The following is an 18,574-nucleotide window of genomic DNA, read 5'->3' as shown; positions in this document are numbered from 1 at the left end:
CTGTCTCTCCAGGCTCTGCTATTTATTAGCTGTGTCCTTTGGCAAAGCACTGCTCCTTGCTTTCAGTTCCCTCACCTGTAAATGAGGAGCCTGGATCAGAGAATCACTGGGATCTTGGCTCTGTATTCCATGATTCCATTATTATATTCTACGAGGGGGAGCTAGCTGCAGGTTCTCTTTGGCTGCCTCAACTAGGTGCTCTGCTTATGAGGAATGGTTCATTTGGGTTTTTTAATCCCTTATCTTTCATCTTAGAATCAATACTGTGTATTGGTTCCAAGGCAGAAGAGCAGTGTGGGCTAGACAATTTGGAGATGAGTGACTTGCCCAGGGTCACACAGCTAGGAAGTGTCTCAGCTCAAATTTGAACCCAGGACCTCCCATCTCTGAGCCTGGCTCTCCATCGACTGAGCCACCCAGCTGCCCCTCATTCATTTAAAAAAAGTCCTTTCTTTCTTTCTTAAAATCAATATTAAGTATGGGTTCTAAGACAGAAGAAGGGTAAGGATTAGGCAATTGGGGTCAAGTTGCCCAGGTCACAAAGCTAGGAAGTATCTGAGGCCAGATTTGAACCCATCCACTGAGCAACCTAGCTACCCCTCATTCATTTTTAAAAAAAGAAAACCCTTACTTTCTGTTTTAGAATTAATATTAAGTATGGATTCTAAGGCGGAAGAGTGATAAGGGCTAGGTAATTGAGGTCAAGTGACTTGTCCAAGGTCGCACAGCTAGGAAGTGTCTGAGGTCAGATTGGATCCCAGATCTTCCATTTCTGAGTCTGGCTCTCAACCCACTGAGCCACCTATTCCAGGTCCCAGATTCATTCTTTTTTTTCAATCGATAAGCTTATATTAAATGCCTAGTATATGGGAGAAACTGTGGGAGGCACTGAGAATGCAAAGAGAGAAATGAAACAATCCTTGCTCTTAAATGGCTCAGGTTCTTGGGGTGTGTATACAAAACTTAATAATAATCATTTCAGTTTTTTGTTGTTTGGCTTTTTTTTGACTCTTGTGACCCCATTTGGGGTTTTCTTGGCAAAGATGATGGAGTGGTTTTGCATTTCCTTCTCCAGCTCATTTGACAGAGGAGAAAAATGAGGCAGACGAGGTAAAGTGACTTACCCAAGGTCACTTAACTTTTAAACGTCAGATATGGTTTCCAGGCCTGGCATTCTATCCACTGTACTGCCTAGCTTCCCAATAATAATAATAGCTAAGATTCATATAGTACTTTAAAAATTGCATATTGATTCCTTTCAGATAGGCATTATTATTATTATCCCCATTTGATAGCTGAGGAACCTGAGACATGGAAGAAAGGTTAAGTGACTTTCCTAGGGACACACAGCCCTAAAGGATCTGAGACAGAATTCAAACTCAGATCTTCTGTAACTTCGAATCTTTTGCTCTACCCACTGTGTCACCTGGGTTGCCTCAAAATACAAATACATTTTATTTTTATTTTACAAATGCTGTATGCAAGGTGACTCCCACCCTTACATAATAAAGAGAAAATAATTGGTTGGGGGGACATCTGTGAGGATCAGAAGGTGGTGAGCTGAGTCCTGAAGGAAGCTGGAGAATATAAGATTGGAGGTGAGAAGGCAATGTATGACAGGTGTAGGGCCAAAGGCACGGAGGTAGGAGATGGCATATTGTTTATGGGCAATAACATCAAGGGAGTCAGTTTGGCTGTACAAGCAAGTGGGTGAAGGAGAATAATAAGCAGTGAGACTTGAAAAGCAGGCTGGAGCCAGACTGGGAAGGCTTTAAATGCCAAACAGGAGCTTGTATTTTTTGTCCTAGAAGCAATTGGAAGACACGAGGAAGGGAGTGACAGGGTGAGGCTTGAGCTTTAAGAATCTCAATTTGGCATGCTGGCTGGAGGGTGAGTTGGACAGGGAAACCAATTATTAGACTACTACAGGAGTCCCCAAGGGAGAGGGGATGAAGGACTGAATTTTAAACATCATAATGATAACTCCCATTGCCTCAGCATTTTCAGATTTAGAAAAGGCCTGTCTCACCACCACCCTAGAAAGCCAGTGATTACAAGTATTGTCGTGCCCTTCTTACAGATGGGGAGACTGAGGCTCAGGGGAGCCTGAGTGACTTGCCCCATGAAGGATGTCCAAAGCTCCACTCGTGAGGTAGGTAGTGAAGGTGCTATTGTCCCCATTTTACAGATGAGGAAACTGAAGCTCAAGGAGCTTGAGAGCCTTGCCCAGTAACACATAGCATTTGAATTCAGATATCCAAAGTCCCGCTTGTGAGACAGGGAGTGAAGATGTTATTGTTTCCATTTTACAGATGGGGAAACCAAAGCCCAGAGAACTGAAAGAGCTTGCCCTGAGTCTCAGAATGTTGTAGCTAGTCATTTCTCTATGCCTCCAATTTTCTTCTCTGTGAAAAGAGGGGTTGAACCAGATTGTCCCTCTCATCCCTTTCCCTCTAAATTCTAAGATCCTGTCAATAATGACCCCGAAACTTGAACCAAGATCTCCCTTTTGTGGTGCCAGTCAATCAGCACACATTTATTAAGTGCCTACTATATTCCAAGCACTGAGCTAGAAGCTGGGCATGCAAAGACAAAATGAAGCAGTTCTTGCCAAGCTGCATCTCATAAATCTAAAGGATGCCAGCCGGTGGGTCCAGGGCCATCCCAGCAGGAGGCAGGGGAGGAAGAAAAAGGGAAGAGGGAATGAAGCCCAGACAAATCACACTGTGTGGTACTTTTCTTCCCATCCAACATTTTTATCCAAGTGAAATATGGCTAAAGTGAACAGGGGGGGCAGCCTTAAACAAGGGAATCTGGAACATAAATAGCTATCGTTTACATAGGGCTTGTTTGCAAAGTGTGCTATTATCAGGCCCATTTTACAGATGAGGAAATCGAGGCTGAAAAAGGCTAACTGACTTCCTCCTAGTAACATAAAAGTACAGTGCCAGATTCAAATCCAAGTCTTTCTGAAGGAATTTGTTTCTTAAGTAAAACTTTAACTTGTCTGTAAAACAAATATGATTCTCGTACCATCTAGCTCATGTGGAAAAAGTTTTGTAAAATGGAGAGCTTTATGGAAAGGTTGACTATTATTAATATTTTAATGATCTATGATGCACCTATATGGGCAGTCCTTTGACATAGGAAGGTCACAGCTTTTCCACTCATAAACTGAAAATATCCATGAGTTACTGTGGGCAAGAAGTCATTTTTTTCATTATCTGGTAGTCAATCTCTTGGTGATAAGGTTATTATTGTTGTTCTTTCTTGTCTTATAATTCATAGGACCATAGACTTAAAGCCAGGTCTGAAGATGGGAGGACCTGGATTCAAATCTGTTCTCGGACACTTCCTAGTTGTATGACCCTGGGCAAGTCATTTAACCTATGTTGCCAAGCCCTTACTACTCTTCTGCCTTAGAAACAATACTTAGTATCAATTCTAAGACAGAAAATAAGGATTTTTTAAAAAAAAGATTTAGAACTAGAAGGTACCTTAGAGGGACTCTAGTTGAACACTTACATATGGGGAAACTGAGACCCAAAAAGACTGAATGACTTACCTAAGGTCACAAAAGTAATCTGTGTCAGAGCTGGGATTTGAACCCAAGTCCTCTGATTGCCATGTATCCTCTCCAAACTCAAGGCTCTTATTCCACTATATATGGAGCTCAGCTAGAAATGCCATTATTCTTTTACATTTAATATTTGGGCAACTCTCATGCAGATGGATAAACAATTGCTTTGTAATTGAATCAAAGGGTCGGGATGTATGCTCCTCCATCTTCTGGAGGCCCGCTGTGAGCATCTTTGGGTCCACTCCAATAGCAGACAGGATGTTGGGGATGATATGTGCTCTACCATGCTCCCACATGAGTTTCATCTCTTCTGCTTTCTATATTTGAAAGCTTTTCATTTATTATTATTTACTTATCACAATTCATAATTCATAATCCTCTATTAAAGTTCTCTTCCTATGCCTCTTTGTAGCATGGAGATGACCCTGGGCTTTCTGCCAGTAGAGCACAAGCCAGGTTGGAAGAGTTTCCCACACAAGTCCGGTGATGGCCTGCATGTCGGTCCTCTGAAAATCAGCCCAGCTAAGGAGTGGAAGATGGAGTTTGTTAACCATAGCAACTTGTGGCGGCATCTACAAGGCTGTGCAGTAGGAGGTAGGAGGGAGTGAAGACTATGGTCTTTAGCAACAGAGTGAGTCCTCATAACCATGATATAATCTGGATATTTGAAGTCTCAATGCATTGTTATTATTACTATTACAAGGTACCATCTTGGTGGATTGTCTAAACCAAGTGAAGGGGCTCCTGGCTGGGACTTGGAGGAGCTCTTGGTGATAAGGTTGCCCTTCGAGTGGTGAGACTGCTCTTTGATCTCTCCTTTAGAACTACACATGCAGGTGAATGGCCAGTAAAGAGGGGGGCCCGAGCCATTGGCAGAGGGGAGACAAGTGGAAAGCTCCACAGGGCACAGATTCCATCAAAATGGAAAATGAACAGAGCACAGAAGCAAAGCTGGGGCTGCCACCCCTCACACCTGAGCATCAGGAGTTCCTCCAGAAGATGGCAGCTCAGAGGCAGAGGATACTGGCAATCATGTGTTGAGTGTATGTGGGCTCCATCCATTATGAGTTGGGAGAAGACACCATCCTCCAGGCCTTTGGCCCCTTTGGTCCTATCAAGAGCATACACATGTCCTGGGACTCAGTCACCAGGAAACACAAGGGTTTTGCCTTCGTGAAATATGAAGTGCCAGAAGCAGCCCAGCTGGCCTTGGAACAGATGAGCTTTGTGATGCTAGGAGGAAGGGAAATTAAGGTGTGTAGGTCCAGTAACATCGAACATGCCATGGCCATCATTGACCAACTGGCCAAAGAAGCCAGAGCCTTTAACCGCATCTACGTAGCCTCAGTGCCCGGGTTTCTCTCAGATGATGACATCAAGAGTATTTTTGAGGGATTCAGCAAGAGCAAGTCATGTACTTTGGCTCGGGACCCGAACACAGGCAAACACAAGGGCTATGGCTTCATCAAATATGAAATGGCCCAATCATGTCTAGATGCCATCTCATTCATAGCTCCCTTTGACCTGGGGGGCCAAGACCTTTCGGTAGGGAAGGCAGTCACACCACCTATGCCCCTGATTACACCTGCCACTCTTGGGGGGTCTCCCACCTGCAGCTGCTGCAGCAGCTGCTGCTGCCTCTGCCAAGATTGCTGCCCAGGTGAAAGCCATGTCTGCAAAGTTGGCATAATAAGCAAAGAAGGAATTTTACCAAATTCCTTTCATGACACAAATATGGTACTGATCCCAAAGCCAGGTAGATCAAAAACAGAGAAAGAAAACTACAGACCAATCTCCTTAATGAACATAGATGCAAAAATCTTAAATAGAATACTAGCAAAAAAGACTCCAGCAAGTGATCAAGAGGGTTATTCATTATGATCAGATGGGATTTATACCAGGAATGCAAGGATGGTTCAACATTAGGAAAACCATCCACATAATTGACTATATCAACAATCAAACCAACAAAAATCACATGATTATCTCAATGGATGCAGAAAAAGCCTTTGACAAAATACAGCACCCATTCCTATTGAAAACACTGGAAACTATAGGAATAGAAGGACCTTTCCTAAAAGTAATAAATAGTATATATCTAAAACCATCAACAAGCATCATCTGCAACAGGGATAAATCAGACACCTTCCCAATAAGATCAGGAGTGAAACAAGGATGCCCACTATCACCTCTATTATTTAACATAGTACTAGAAACACTAGCAGTAGCAATTAGAGAAGAAAAGAAATTTAAAGTACTAAAATATGCAATGAGGAGATCAAAATATCACTCTTTGCAGATGATATGATGGGCTACTTAAAAAATTCTAAAGAATCGACTAAAAAGCTAGTGGAAATAATGAACAACTTTAGCAAAGTTCCAGAATACAAAATAAATGCACATAAATCATCAGCATTTCTATATATTTCCAACACATCACAGCAGCAAGAGATAGAAAGAGAAACACCATTGAAAATCACCCTAGACAATATAAAATACTTAGGAATCTATCTACCAAAACAAACACAGGAATTATATGAACACAACTACAAAACACTTTCCACACAATTAAAACTAGATCTAAACAATTGGAAAAACATTGATTGCTCATGGGTAGGATGAGCTAACATTATAAAAATGACCATTCTACCCAAATTAATCTACTTATTTAGTGCCATACCTATCAAACTACCAAGAAAATTTTTTACTGAATTAGAAAAAACTATAACAAAGTTCATTTGGAAGAACAAAAGATCAAGAATGTCAAGGAAAATAATGAAAAAAAAAGTTAAGGAAGGTGGCACCAGATATTAAATTATACTATAAAGCAGTGGTCATCAAAACAATATGGTATTGGCTAAGAGACAGAAGGGAGGATCAGTGGAATAGATTTGGGGTAAGTGATGTCAACAAAACAGCCTATGATAAACCCAAAGAGCCCAACTTTTGGGACAAAAATCCACTATTTGACAAAAACTGCTGGGAAAATTGGAAAACAATTTGGAAGAGATTAGGTTTAGATCAACATCTCTCACCCTACACCAAGATAAATTCAGAATGGGTGAATGACTTGAATATAAAGAAGGAAGCTATAAGTAAATTAGGTGAACACAAAATAGTATACTTATCAGATCTCTGGGAAAGGAAAGATTTTAAAACCAAGCAAGAGTTAGAAAAAAATCACAAAATGCAAAATAAATAATTTTGATTACATTAAATTAAAAAGGTTTTGTGCAAACAAAAGCAATGCAACCAAAATCAGAAGGGAAAGAAAAAATTGGGAAAAAAATCTTTATAACAAAAAACTCTGACAAAGGTCTAATTAATCAAATATACAAGGAGCTAAATTAATTGTACAAAAAAATCAAGCCATTCCCCCATTGATAAATGGACAAGGGACATGAATAGGCAATTTTCAGATAAAGAAATCAAAATTATCAATAAGCACATGAGAAAGTGTTCTAAATCTCTAATAATTAGAGAAATGCAAATTAAAACAACTCTGAGGTATCACCTCACACCTAGCAGATTGGCTAAAATGACAACAGGGGAGAGTAATGAATGTTGGAGGGAATATGGCAAAATTGGGACATTAATGCACTGCTGGTGGAGTTATGAACTGATCCAACCATTCTGGATGGCAATTTGGAACTATGCCCAAAGAGCAATAAAAGATTACCTGCCCTTTGATCCAGCCATACGACTGCTGGGTTTGTACCCCAAAGAGATCATAGATAAAAAGATGGGTACAAAAATATTTATAGCCACGCTCTTTGTGGTGGCAAAAAAATGAAAAACAAGAGTATGCCCTTCAATTAGGGAATGGCTGAACAAATTGTGGTATCTTTTGTTGATGGAATGCTACAGTACTTAAAGGAATAATGAACTGGAGGAATTCCATGTGAATTGGAACGACCTCCAGGAATTGATGCAGAGTGAAAGGAGCAGAGCCAGAAGAACACTGTATTCAGAGACTGATACACTGTGGCACAATTGAATGTAATGGACTTCTGTACTAGCAGCAATGCAATGATCCAGGACAATTCTGAGGGATTTATAGAAAAGAACACTCTCCACATTCAGAGGAAGAACTACAGGAGTAGAAACACAGAAGAAAAACAACAGCTTCAACACATGAGTTGATGCGGACATGATTTGGGATGTAGACTCTAAACGAACACCATAGTGCAACTATCAATAACATGGAAATAGGTCTTGATCGATGACACATGTTAAAACCAGTGGAAATGCAAGTTGGCTATGGGGGCAGGGGAGGGTTGAGAGGGTGGAGGGGAGAGTAAGAACATGAATCATGTAACCGTGGAAAATTTTTTCTAAAAAATAAAAAATTAACTAAAAAAATAAACCAAGTGAAGGGTAACTAACATGTTGAGAAGTCAGGGAGTGTCTACCCCCAGCATGTGAAGACTTCCCCCAGTGGAATGGGGGAATGAGAGCAATGTGTGCCAATGGCCACAGAGGTGGCTAAAACAGTTACTGTAGAGTGCTTAGAGCCTGGTCAGACATCAAAGACACAAAGGTCATCCTCTGAATCCTAGACCATCACCAGACTCCCTGACTTCTATCACTGGACTTTGATGACTCTGGAAGAGAAAACGAGGCTAATGACTTTGTGCAACTCCACTTCACTTAAATCCACTTCATTCACAAGTCAGTACACCACCCTCATGATGTCATTGGTCCTCTTCAAAAGCAAAGGATGAATAACTACTCCAAGGGGCCAGTGGTAGCGGCCGCATGATGACATGTGATTTTTAGTCTAATCTCTGGAAAAGGGGGATAGTGAAATTTGCCTGCCTCAAGGTTATTGGGGGGTATTTTGTAAACCTGAAAATGTTTAGAAGATGTTAAGAAAACTTATCCAAAGTGAAGTAAACAGAACCAGGAAAACAATATACCAGTGACCAGCAAAATGCAAAGAAAAAACAAGGACAAAAAATAGTGAAATGAAACACTGAGTAATTGTGATGATAGAGTGTGGCCCCAATATAGGAGAATGCATCCCTCCTCTTCTTTGCAGAGGGGAGGGTCAATGGATCCAGAAGCCTGCATATGCTGTCAGAGTCCATGGATGCATTGGTTAGTTTTGCTAAAATGCTTTTCCCCCTTTCTTTTTACATTTTGTAATAAGGGATGGTTCTCTGTGTTTGGGGTATGGAAAGAGACAGATTAGGAAATGAAGGTGAGATAAAAATCAAGATATCAAAAAGTAAAACACTATAGGAAATACAAGTTGTTCTAGCCTTAGGGAGGGAGAGAAGTCCTGGGATGAGGGAAATTGACTGATACCCAAAGGAGAACCCTGGGTAGCCATGCCCTTCTCCCCAGCTGCCACCACCTCCTCCAGCACCTTATAGTCTTGAATCAGGAAGATCTGTCCTGGCACCAGCCTTCATGGCAGAATGCCCAAGGTCTTCTCTCCCAAACCTTTGCTTTCAGCCTAGGTGAAGGGAGAAGAGGTCTCCTTTCCTGTGGCCTCTCTATATCCTCTTGTTACTTTCTTCACCCTTTCAGTAGTCTGACCATTTCTGGATATGGGCCAGTGCCAGGAAAGAAAGGAGGGATTTGGAGCCCCAGCAGGGCTTGTCATTCTTTCTGACTAACCTCAGGATACCAGGTACCCCCTGGTGCTTATCTAGTAGAATGAAAGTACTGATACCTTGATGGGAAGGAGGTTATTTTATTAACCAGATAGATTAAGCATCTCTCCTAATTACCAGTTTAATTAACCTTGGCACATAGTATGTACCAACCCCCTGAAGGAACAAGTCAGGATGACAGCATTGGGTGAAAATCTCCCATCTGTTCTGCAGCAGTTTTAGCCAGACCCTCAAGGGAGGCAGAAGCACTGGGCATTGTGGCGCCCAGTACCTGGCATGCAGAGGACGAGAGCTGAAGGAGAAAGCAGGAAGGGGATGTAGACAGAAGCTCTCTAGAATACAGTATCTGGAAGATTTCCCCGGAAGAGAGGAGGCAGCTAGTGTCATGGGAAGTGTATTGGATTTAGAATACAAAAGATGGGTTTGACTTCCAGCTCAGCCCTTGTGCCAGCTCAGCCCTTGTGCCAGCTTGCTGGGTGACCTCAGGCAAGTCATTTTCCTAGTTAGTTTCTTCCTTTGTGAAATTAGGGGATTAAACTAGATTCATGATTCAAAGGCCTCTTCTCGATCTAGCATTCTATTTTCAAAATTCCCTTTCCAGCTCTGGCATTCTGTGTTCTAAGATCTCTCCCAAATGTAGCAGAGATTTTGGAGACCAAGCTCTATATGACTTTGGGGTGTCATCTAATCTCTTGGAGCATCTGTAAAATGGGAAAGTAATCGGGGCATTGAATGATCCTTCCTAAGTCTCTTCTCTCTCCCCAATCCTATAATACTATGGTCTGCTGAAGCTCTAGGATCAGGCACAACTGTTTCTGCATAACTCCAAGGGGCAGGAAGCTCCTGTGTGGTCAGACGCCTACATGAATGGTCGAGGAGAGAGAGCATGAACTCTAAGATTCCTCGCCCTGCCATCTCTTGCTCCCTTCCACCCCTAATCCGGGAGAAAGAAACTTCATGGGTCCCTGTACATGCAGAGGATCCAAGGATTGTAGACTGAGAGCTAGAAGGGTACTTGGAGGCCACTGAATCTAAACAGCCCTCTCATTTGACAGAAGAGGAGACTGAGGCACAGAGGGGTTAAATGACTTGCCCAGATTCACAAAACTGGTATTGGAGGTGGGAGTTGAACCTAGGTCTTCCTAATTCTAAATCCCGTGCCTTCTCTATTATACCATATTGTCCCCCATATCTCACATATAGCTTAGAGATGTACACATCTCAGTAAGCTACACACACATCACCAGGACACGGGAATTTCTACATGACCCACAGCAGAGATACAGCACACACAATAAACACAGTAAGTGCATGCACATACATATATACCGGCAACCTATCTGTCCATCACTGACACCTCTCAAACAGAGCCAACACACCCAGGGCTTGGCACAGGGCTGGCACACAGTGGGAGATTAATAAATGCTAATTTATTCTGGGTCCAGAAGACATTCTTCTGATGGGGAACTTGGACTCATCTTTCCTTGGCCTAGGGATTGTAAAATGTGTTATTGTTTCTTTAAAAGAAAAAAAAAGCTTATTAAAATCCTAACCTAGCCTCCCCACTGCTAATGTAATATTATTGGATGTTTGTGTAGGAGGGTGTGGAAGTATGTTATATGTATTTGTATGTGAGTGAGAAAAAGGGAGGATGCTTTGTATGTGTGTATGTGTGTGAGAGAGAAACAGAGAATGAGAGGGGGAAGAGAAACAGAGAGAACCAGAGAGGGAGAGGGGAAGAGAGGGAAAGGGGGGATAAGAGACAGACAGACAGACAGACAGACAGAGAGAATGTTCTTCTAACAAAGCATAAAGGAACCCTGTGGTCCTGGGGCCAGAGAGAGGCAGGTACTCTTTCCTCAGGACTGAGAAGGGTGGGACTAGACTGGGGTCACCTCCTTATAGTAGCACACAGGAGGCTAGGGAAAGGGAAAGGGGTCTCTTATTCAGATTAGAGGAGGTATATAGAGCTAGAACCAGAGAAAGGCAGCTTCTGGAACTCCAGACCCCAGAACAGTCAGTTGCACAGTGGTCAGGGTGGGGATATGAAGGTGTGAAGGGGGTGGGGGGAACGGGCCTAGATGAGAGGTAGAATATGGGGGAGTAAAAGAAGAAGACAGGGGAGTAGTAAAGGAGATAGAGAATATAAGGGAAGATTGGGAACAAATATAGGGAGATGGAGTAAGGGGAAGTAAAAGAATGGGGGAAAGTAGGAGGAAGGACTAGAAAGTGGGAGGAAAAGAGGTGGAAGGATGGATAAGGGGAAGCAGGAAGTGGAAGGGAAAATGAAGGAAATGAGGGGATGTGAGGGTTGGAGACAATGGCCAGGGTAATTAGAGAAATGGAAGGATTGATTGAAGAAACCAGGGAGCAGTAAGGGAAAGTTAGCCTGATAAAGAGAACGAAGTTCGTCCAATGGATGATCTTTGCAGCTTTGATGTCTGATCAGGCTCTAAGTACTCTACAGTAGCTGTTTCAGCCACCTCTGTGGCCATTGGCACACATTGCTTTCGACCACCCATTCCACTTGGGGGAAGTCTTCACATGCTGGGGGTAGACATCCCCTGAGTCCCCAACAGTTTAGTTACCTTTCACTTGGTTTAGACAGTCTACCAAGATGGTACCTTGTAGTAGTAGTAATAATAAAAATGCATTGAGACTTCAAATATCCAAATTATATCATAGTTATGGGGACTCACTCTGTTGGTGCAGAGAATGAAGGTTGCGGGGCCTAATGGATAAGAAATCTAGCTTCTGGTCATGAAAGTTCAAGTCCTGTAGAAGTCCAGTGAGACCCTATTGGATTAAACTGAACAATGGAAAGACAGAGGGGCTGGGTTCCCGTTTTACCTCTAATGACAACCAGGTAAGTGGCCTTAATGTTCTGTCCCCGATCTCAGTTTCCTCAGCTGTTAAATGGAGTGGTTGGACTCTTTGATTATCGAGATCTGCTCTAAATCCATAATCGCTGTCACTAAATGTTTGAAAAACAGTCACCTAGAAAAGAGATTAAATTTGTTTTTCTGGGTCCAAGAAAAGAGAACTAGCCTCAATGGGAGAAAATTGCAGAAAAAAAATATTTGGGCTATGTGTAAGGGAAAATAACAATTAGTGGTATCCTGAAGAGGTATGAGCTTTCAGGGGGCAACTAGGTGGAGCAGTGGTTAGAGGGCCAAATTTGGAATCAGAGAGACACAGGTTCAAATCCCACTTCAAACACTTACTAGCTGGGTGACCTTGTACAAGTCAATTAGCCTCTGTCTGAATCAGTTTCCATTACTGTAAAATGTAGTGGGGGGGGGGGGCGGAGTGTATGTAAATAATAGCATCTACTTTGCAGGGTTGTTTTGAGGACTGACCAAAAGAGATAATATTTGTAAGTCACTTAGCACATAGTACTTGGCATATAGTAGGTACTTAATAAATGCTTATTCCCTCCTCCTCACCGCCCCCCCCATCTCCTACCTCAATCACTGAGAGAATCTTTAGATCAGAGACTTGAAGGGATTTTGAAAGGGGGAGATTCCTGTGAAACTGGGTTCTTTCTAACTATGTGATTCTAGGATTCTATAGAGGAAATGGGAAGAGGAGAAGGAAGAGAAGAAAAGGGATGAATGAGAAGAGAGACAGGACAAGTATGATGGAAGAAAGAAACATGAGAGGAAGGGAGAAGTGGGAAGGAGAGAAAATAGATGAGACAGAGGAGTGTGAAGGGAGAGAGAAAGTGAGTGTGTGGGGCTAAATGAGTGGGAAAAAAGATGGTTAAGCCTAGAGTGAGAAGGGAAATGCAGTGATGTGGGAAAATGTGAGGGAATGCGGGTAATGTAAGGGAATATGGCAGTGAGGGACACAGCCTAATGGAGATGAGAATGTGAAAGGAGATGGTTATGGGTAAAGAGGGAGGGTGTTCAGGAAAGTAGGATTGGAGGAACACAAGAAGAGATGGGGGAGCATGAGGGCAGATGGAGGTGAGGAGGTAAGGCAATGGGTAGAAAGGAGATATGAAAGGAGTGAGGGATGGGGGGGGGACAGAAGATGGAAGTCTTGGGGATGATGGGAAAATAAGCAAATATGACAGGCTGTCTAACAGGAGACTGGGGAGGGTGAAAGAATATGAGAGGAATGTGAGGGAAGATGGAGGAATAAGAGGGAAGTTAATGGGAGTGTGAGGAGAAATGGGAATGAGGGGATGAAGGGATAGGGAAAATATAGGGCATGAGGGGAGCTAGGGAAGAGGAAGGATTAGAGGAGATGGAAATGAAGGAGATGGGGAGAGTGGAGGGAAATGGAGCTGTAGAAGGAAGAGGGGAAATGTGAATGGAAATGTGGGAGTGAGAGGAGATGAGGAAGTATTAAGGGAAATGGGAATGGGAAAGGTGAGAATATGCTAATGAAGAGAGATGTAGGTTGTGGGGGGCGATAGAGATGGAGAGGAGATCCGGATTGAGGGAAAATGGGGCTGTGGTGGGGAACTAGGGATGGGGGAATGATAAAGAGTGAGGAAAGAAGAGAGTGTAAAGGAAGATGAGGGAATATAAGGAAAGTTGGAGGGGGAGTGGGGGAAGATGGGGAATATTCCTTTCTCACTCTCTTAAGCTCTTAAAGGCATCAGAGCATCTTGTTAATTGTTTATCTCCCAGAGCGACTAATAAAATTAACTCTGCAAAATGCTCATCGGGTCAGCTGCTAGGGTCTCCCTCCGGCTTCTAGTTGAATCCAATCTTCTTCCTCCTTCTCTTGTACCTTGTCTGACCCTGCCCAGCCTTCCCTTACATACCTCCTCCTGGTCCTCGGACTCTCAGGAGCAGAGGCATGGGGTTGGGGTGGGGTATCCAATGAGAGGAGAGGGACTGGTAGAGAGGCCCTCCCTGAGACAGTCTGGTATGTCGGAACAAGCACTAGATTTGAAATGAGGAGATCTGAATTTGTATTCCACTCAGCTACTTACTAGTTATGTGACCCTAGGCATGGCTCTTAATTGCTTTGGGCCTCAGTTTCCTCATCTGTAAAATAAGGTGGGTAGACTGGATTATCTCTAAAGTCCTCTTGAGCTGTACTATTCTGTTAGAGCATTCCATGTTCTAAGGTAGCTTCCCACTCTAAATTCTATAATCTTGAAATGCATAGAACATTGGACCTGGAGTCAGGAAGACCTGAGTTCAAATCCCACTTCAGACCCAGTCTAGCTGTGTGACCTTGGGCAAGTCATTGCACCTCTGTTTGCCTCCTTTTCCTCAACTGTAAAATGAAGATCTTTATAACATCTACATCCCCCCCAGCGTTATTGCTGGATCAAATGCAACAATATTTATATAGTACTTAACCCAGTGCCTAGTGCGTCGTAGGTACCATATAAATGTTGCTGTTGTTGTTATGTGAGAGTTCTAGAACCTGGGACAGAATACAGAAACTACAGGCAGGAGAATTTAGGCTCTGGGCCCATCTGTTGGGGGCACAAAGCACAAGGCAATGTGTATTATGGTCTTATGTTGGAAAGAAAGAATGTTGAGGGAATCACATCACAACATTTTAGAACCAAGAGCATTCGGGGCCTTAGATGTCACCCACTCCAACTGAAGTCCAGAGACATTAAATAATTTGTCTGCGGTCACACAGATGGTATTTCATAGACCTAGGCTCACTGAGCACTTGGGTGAGCTCACATGCATGTGTTTGTGGGTTGGGATACAGGGAATGATCCTTAAAGTTTCTCCTAGTTCTTTGATTTAGGAACAAATGTCAGAAGATAAAGAGGAAGGGAGACCTCAGTCTTCTCTGGGAGTAAATTCTTTGCTCCCACTATCTACTCAGCCCAGAGCACCCTCCCCCTACCTCCCTGTACAGAAATCCTATCTCTCCTTCAAGACCCTGATCAAATGCTTCCTTCTCCAGAAAACTATCCTGATTCCTTCAACCAGAAGTGATGTCTCCCTCCTGTAAGCAATCACCAGACTGTATCTGTGTCTCTTCTTTCACCCCTCTGCCCTTTACCATCATGGGTGACATGTGGTCTTGTCTGGGTCTCTAGATTGAGCTCCTAAGGCTGGGGGGAGGGCTCAGCTCTTGTTCCTTCCTTCTTACCAGAAGGGTGTGTGCCCACAGTAAGTCCTCTGTAAAGACTGCAGAATGAATGAAGGCTGGAGGCCCAAGGTGCCGTCATCCCTGATTAGACACTGGGAGGCTGAGCAGGAGAAGAACAGAGATGAAGAATAGCGTTAGCCTTTCTGCATGTGTGCAGCAGGGGACTGAGAGTGCCCCCTGGAGGACCCACTCACTAAGATCATTCTTTAGTCTCCAAAGTTGTGGCAAGAGCCTTGAAAAATCCCAGCTCTGCCACGAAGTAGCTGTGTGACCTTGGCCAAGTAATTTCCCCTCCCCAAGATTTAGTTTCTTTATCCGTAGATGGGCATAGCACACATAGAATAGCATAGTGTACTGTTTACTTCATGGATTATTATAAGGAAAGTGCTTTGCAAAATTTAAAGCATTATAGAAACATGAAATTTTCATTGTTTTTAGTTCAATGACCACCATCACCCTCCTCTTCATTATCTTTCTTGGGCTTCCAGAATGAGGACAGGTCTTGAGGGACTGCGTACTTAGGATTGGTATAAGGTGTGAAATGAGATATTCTCTCCTTGCTCCTCTCTTCCCCAACCTTCCCCGGGACCTTTCTTCCTAAAACTAACAAGAACCTTACCCAGAGTTCAGTCTTCTTTCCCCCCAAGGCCTTTCAAAAACCTACAAGCAGGAAAGGGGAAGAGGGAGGGGGCCATGTAATGGACTCAGACCTGCAGAGGACCTTGGAATCATCTTCTCCCTCTCCCTCTCCATCACCCAACCAGTTGCCTAGTTCTATCTATTCCACTTTTGCAAAGTCGATCCCACCTGTCATCATCACCTTTAGGAGTTTTCTTGGCAAAGATACTGGAGTGGTTTGCCATTTCCTTCTCTGGCTCATTTTACAGGGGAAGAAACTGAGGCAAACAGGGTGAAGTAATTTGCCCAGGGCCACAGAGCTAGTAAGTATCTGAAGCTGGATTTGAACTCAGAGAAATGAATCTTTCTGACTCTAGGTCTGGCATTCTATGCACTGTGCCAGCTAGCCTACTACAATATCTTACTGATTAGTCTCCTTGCTTCTAATCTCTCCATCCTGTAGTGGAAAGAGCACTGGATATGGGCCCTAAAGATGTGGGTAAGTTATTAAATGATTAAAACTCTCTGAACCCCAATTTCCTCCTCTATAAAATGAAGGATTTGGAAGAGGAGATCTCTAAGGTCCCTTTCAACCTTATGTCCTATGATTTCCTCCCAACCACCCGACTTGAACTATCAGATTCATCTTCCTGATATGCAACTCAAACTAGTCATTCCTTCTATTAGACACCTTTAATGCTCACTACTGTTGAATTGCCTGTCCTGGCCCTCCCACAACTAACTTCAACCTCCCTCTCCAGTCTTATCACATTCACCTTCCTGATCTTGCACTCTCTGATTTGGAACCCTCTCTGTTCCAGATTAGCATGGCAACCCAAACATCTCCATTATCTTTACCTTCAAAGCTCAAATGCCCAGTTCTTCCATGAAATCTTCCCTGATTTCCTAGCTTATAAAGAAGCTCTCCCCCTTCTCTAATCTTTTATAATGTTCTATTAGGGCTTCATAACTTGCATTACAATTATCTGTGTATATTTCATCCCCCCTAATTTAGTTGGGTTTTTTTGCCCCTCAGAGACAGGGTTTATGTTTTATTTCTCCTTTGCATCTCTCCCAGCACCAGGTCCAGTGCCTTGCACATAGAATGTGGTCAATATAGGTTTTAAAAACTTTCGACAGGCCAAGATAGCTACTAACACCTCCCTCTCTTTTGTTCTTCCAGTTATAGAAATGCTTTCTCATTCTTCTCTGGACCTGAGGTCAGGAAACAGGGGTTTAAATTCTGGCTTTGCAATATATAGCTGTGTGAGTTTGAGTAAATCACTGGAGCTCTCTGGTCCTCAGATTCATCCTCTTGTAAAACAAATGGATTGGGTTAAACAATTAGGAGGTTCCTTTTGGCTCTAAAATCCCATTGTCCCTTCCTTTCCTCCAAAGACCCCATCTAGGTACAAGTGGAAGACCAACAGCCAGGTTTGGAAGTAAGGTGAGAAAGGGATCTCCCATTACTGGGGGTTAGGAAGAGACTCACCTACAAATAACCACCACCCCCTTTTCAGTAAGACCCATCTACATCTTCCCCTCACTCTCCCTTTTTCTGTGAGCTTCCCTAGGAAGATCCACTAACTTCACCTGTAATGAAGAGTGGTGGAAGTGTACAGGGGGCCTCGAAGAAGCCACTTCTGGAGGGTTTTATTGTATGTTTATGCATGGGTGTGGCTGCATGTTCCCTCGAACACAGGAGCCTTTGGGGCCTCTGTGTGTGTGCAGCCTGGTCCCTGACCCCCAAAATACCTGCATGATGTCCTGGACTCAAGACCAGCTGGATTCAGACCACGATCTTGCTACTTACTAGTAGTACGACCTTGGAAAAATTGCTTTTCCACTTCCCTCAGCACTCCCAGCCCCAGCCTCCATCTATGTAAGGAACAGGACTGAACGACCTCCAAGGACCCACCCAATTCGGACATTCTGTGATTCCGAGCCTCAGTTTCCACATCTGTAAAACTAAGGGAGCACCAGATGATGCCTAGGTCACTTGCCAACACTACATGTTATGATTTCTAGCATCACTCCAGGGGTGTGGGATCCAGCCCAGGTTTCTGCCCCCTCTCCCAGGGGTATCTATGAGGAGAAGGAGGAGGAGGGTCTCCCCTCCCTGGGAGGGATCCCCAGAGCTGGGGGCGGCCGGGGCTCGCTGCAGCGCAGCGCGGCCCCTCCTCCCCGCCTGCTCCTGCTCTAGCTCGGTCTCTGCCGCTGCCGCCGCCGCCACTCCGGTCCGTGGGCTCCAGTCCGGGTTTTGCGGCGCCCCCCCCCGCCCCCGCCCCCCCAGCTCCGCTCCCTGGCTGCGGCTCCGCGCGGCTCCGCTCGCTGCGCTCCGCCTGCATTGCCGCGGACCCGGCGCCCAGGGAAGCCACGCGCGGGCCGGCGCGGCCGGGGAGTGGCGTCTATGCAGCCGGCCCGCCCCGGGGAGGGCAACGGCCCCCGGGGCATGGATACCGGGGCCGGCCGGGGTCGGGGCACGGGACTAAGGTGCTGAGCGGCGTGGGGCTCTGGGCTCGGGGCGCCCGCCTCCCTCCTGCCCGCACCCTCCTGCCCGCATCCTCCTCCCGCGCGCCTGGCCATGGGCTGCTCCCCGCGGGGCCTGTGGCCCGCGTTCCTGGCCCTCGTCCTCGCCGTCCGACTCCGCGCCTCGGGTGAGTCACGCGGCGCG

At 44.4% G+C, this 18,574-nt stretch overlaps 1 protein-coding gene across 1 annotated transcript in view; it reads left to right on the top strand.

Annotated features, from left to right (window-relative positions):
- The first annotated feature begins 4,501 nt into the window (after positions 1-4,501).
- Positions 4,502-18,574, top strand: part of LOC123233774 (poly(U)-binding-splicing factor PUF60-like) — a 28,852-nt gene continuing 14,779 nt past the window's right edge. The window contains 4 exon segments of the mRNA XM_044659825.1: positions 4,502-5,173; positions 5,175-5,260; positions 17,980-18,008; positions 18,104-18,557. Of these exon segments, the coding sequence (XP_044515760.1) occupies positions 4,502-5,173; positions 5,175-5,260; positions 17,980-18,008; positions 18,104-18,557 (1,241 nt within the window).

The sequence above is a fragment of the Gracilinanus agilis genome, chromosome 2 (genome assembly GCF_016433145.1).
Source record: "Gracilinanus agilis isolate LMUSP501 chromosome 2, AgileGrace, whole genome shotgun sequence".
NCBI lineage: Eukaryota > Metazoa > Chordata > Mammalia > Didelphimorphia > Didelphidae > Gracilinanus > Gracilinanus agilis.
This window is presented reverse-complemented; position numbering and strand designations above follow the sequence as displayed.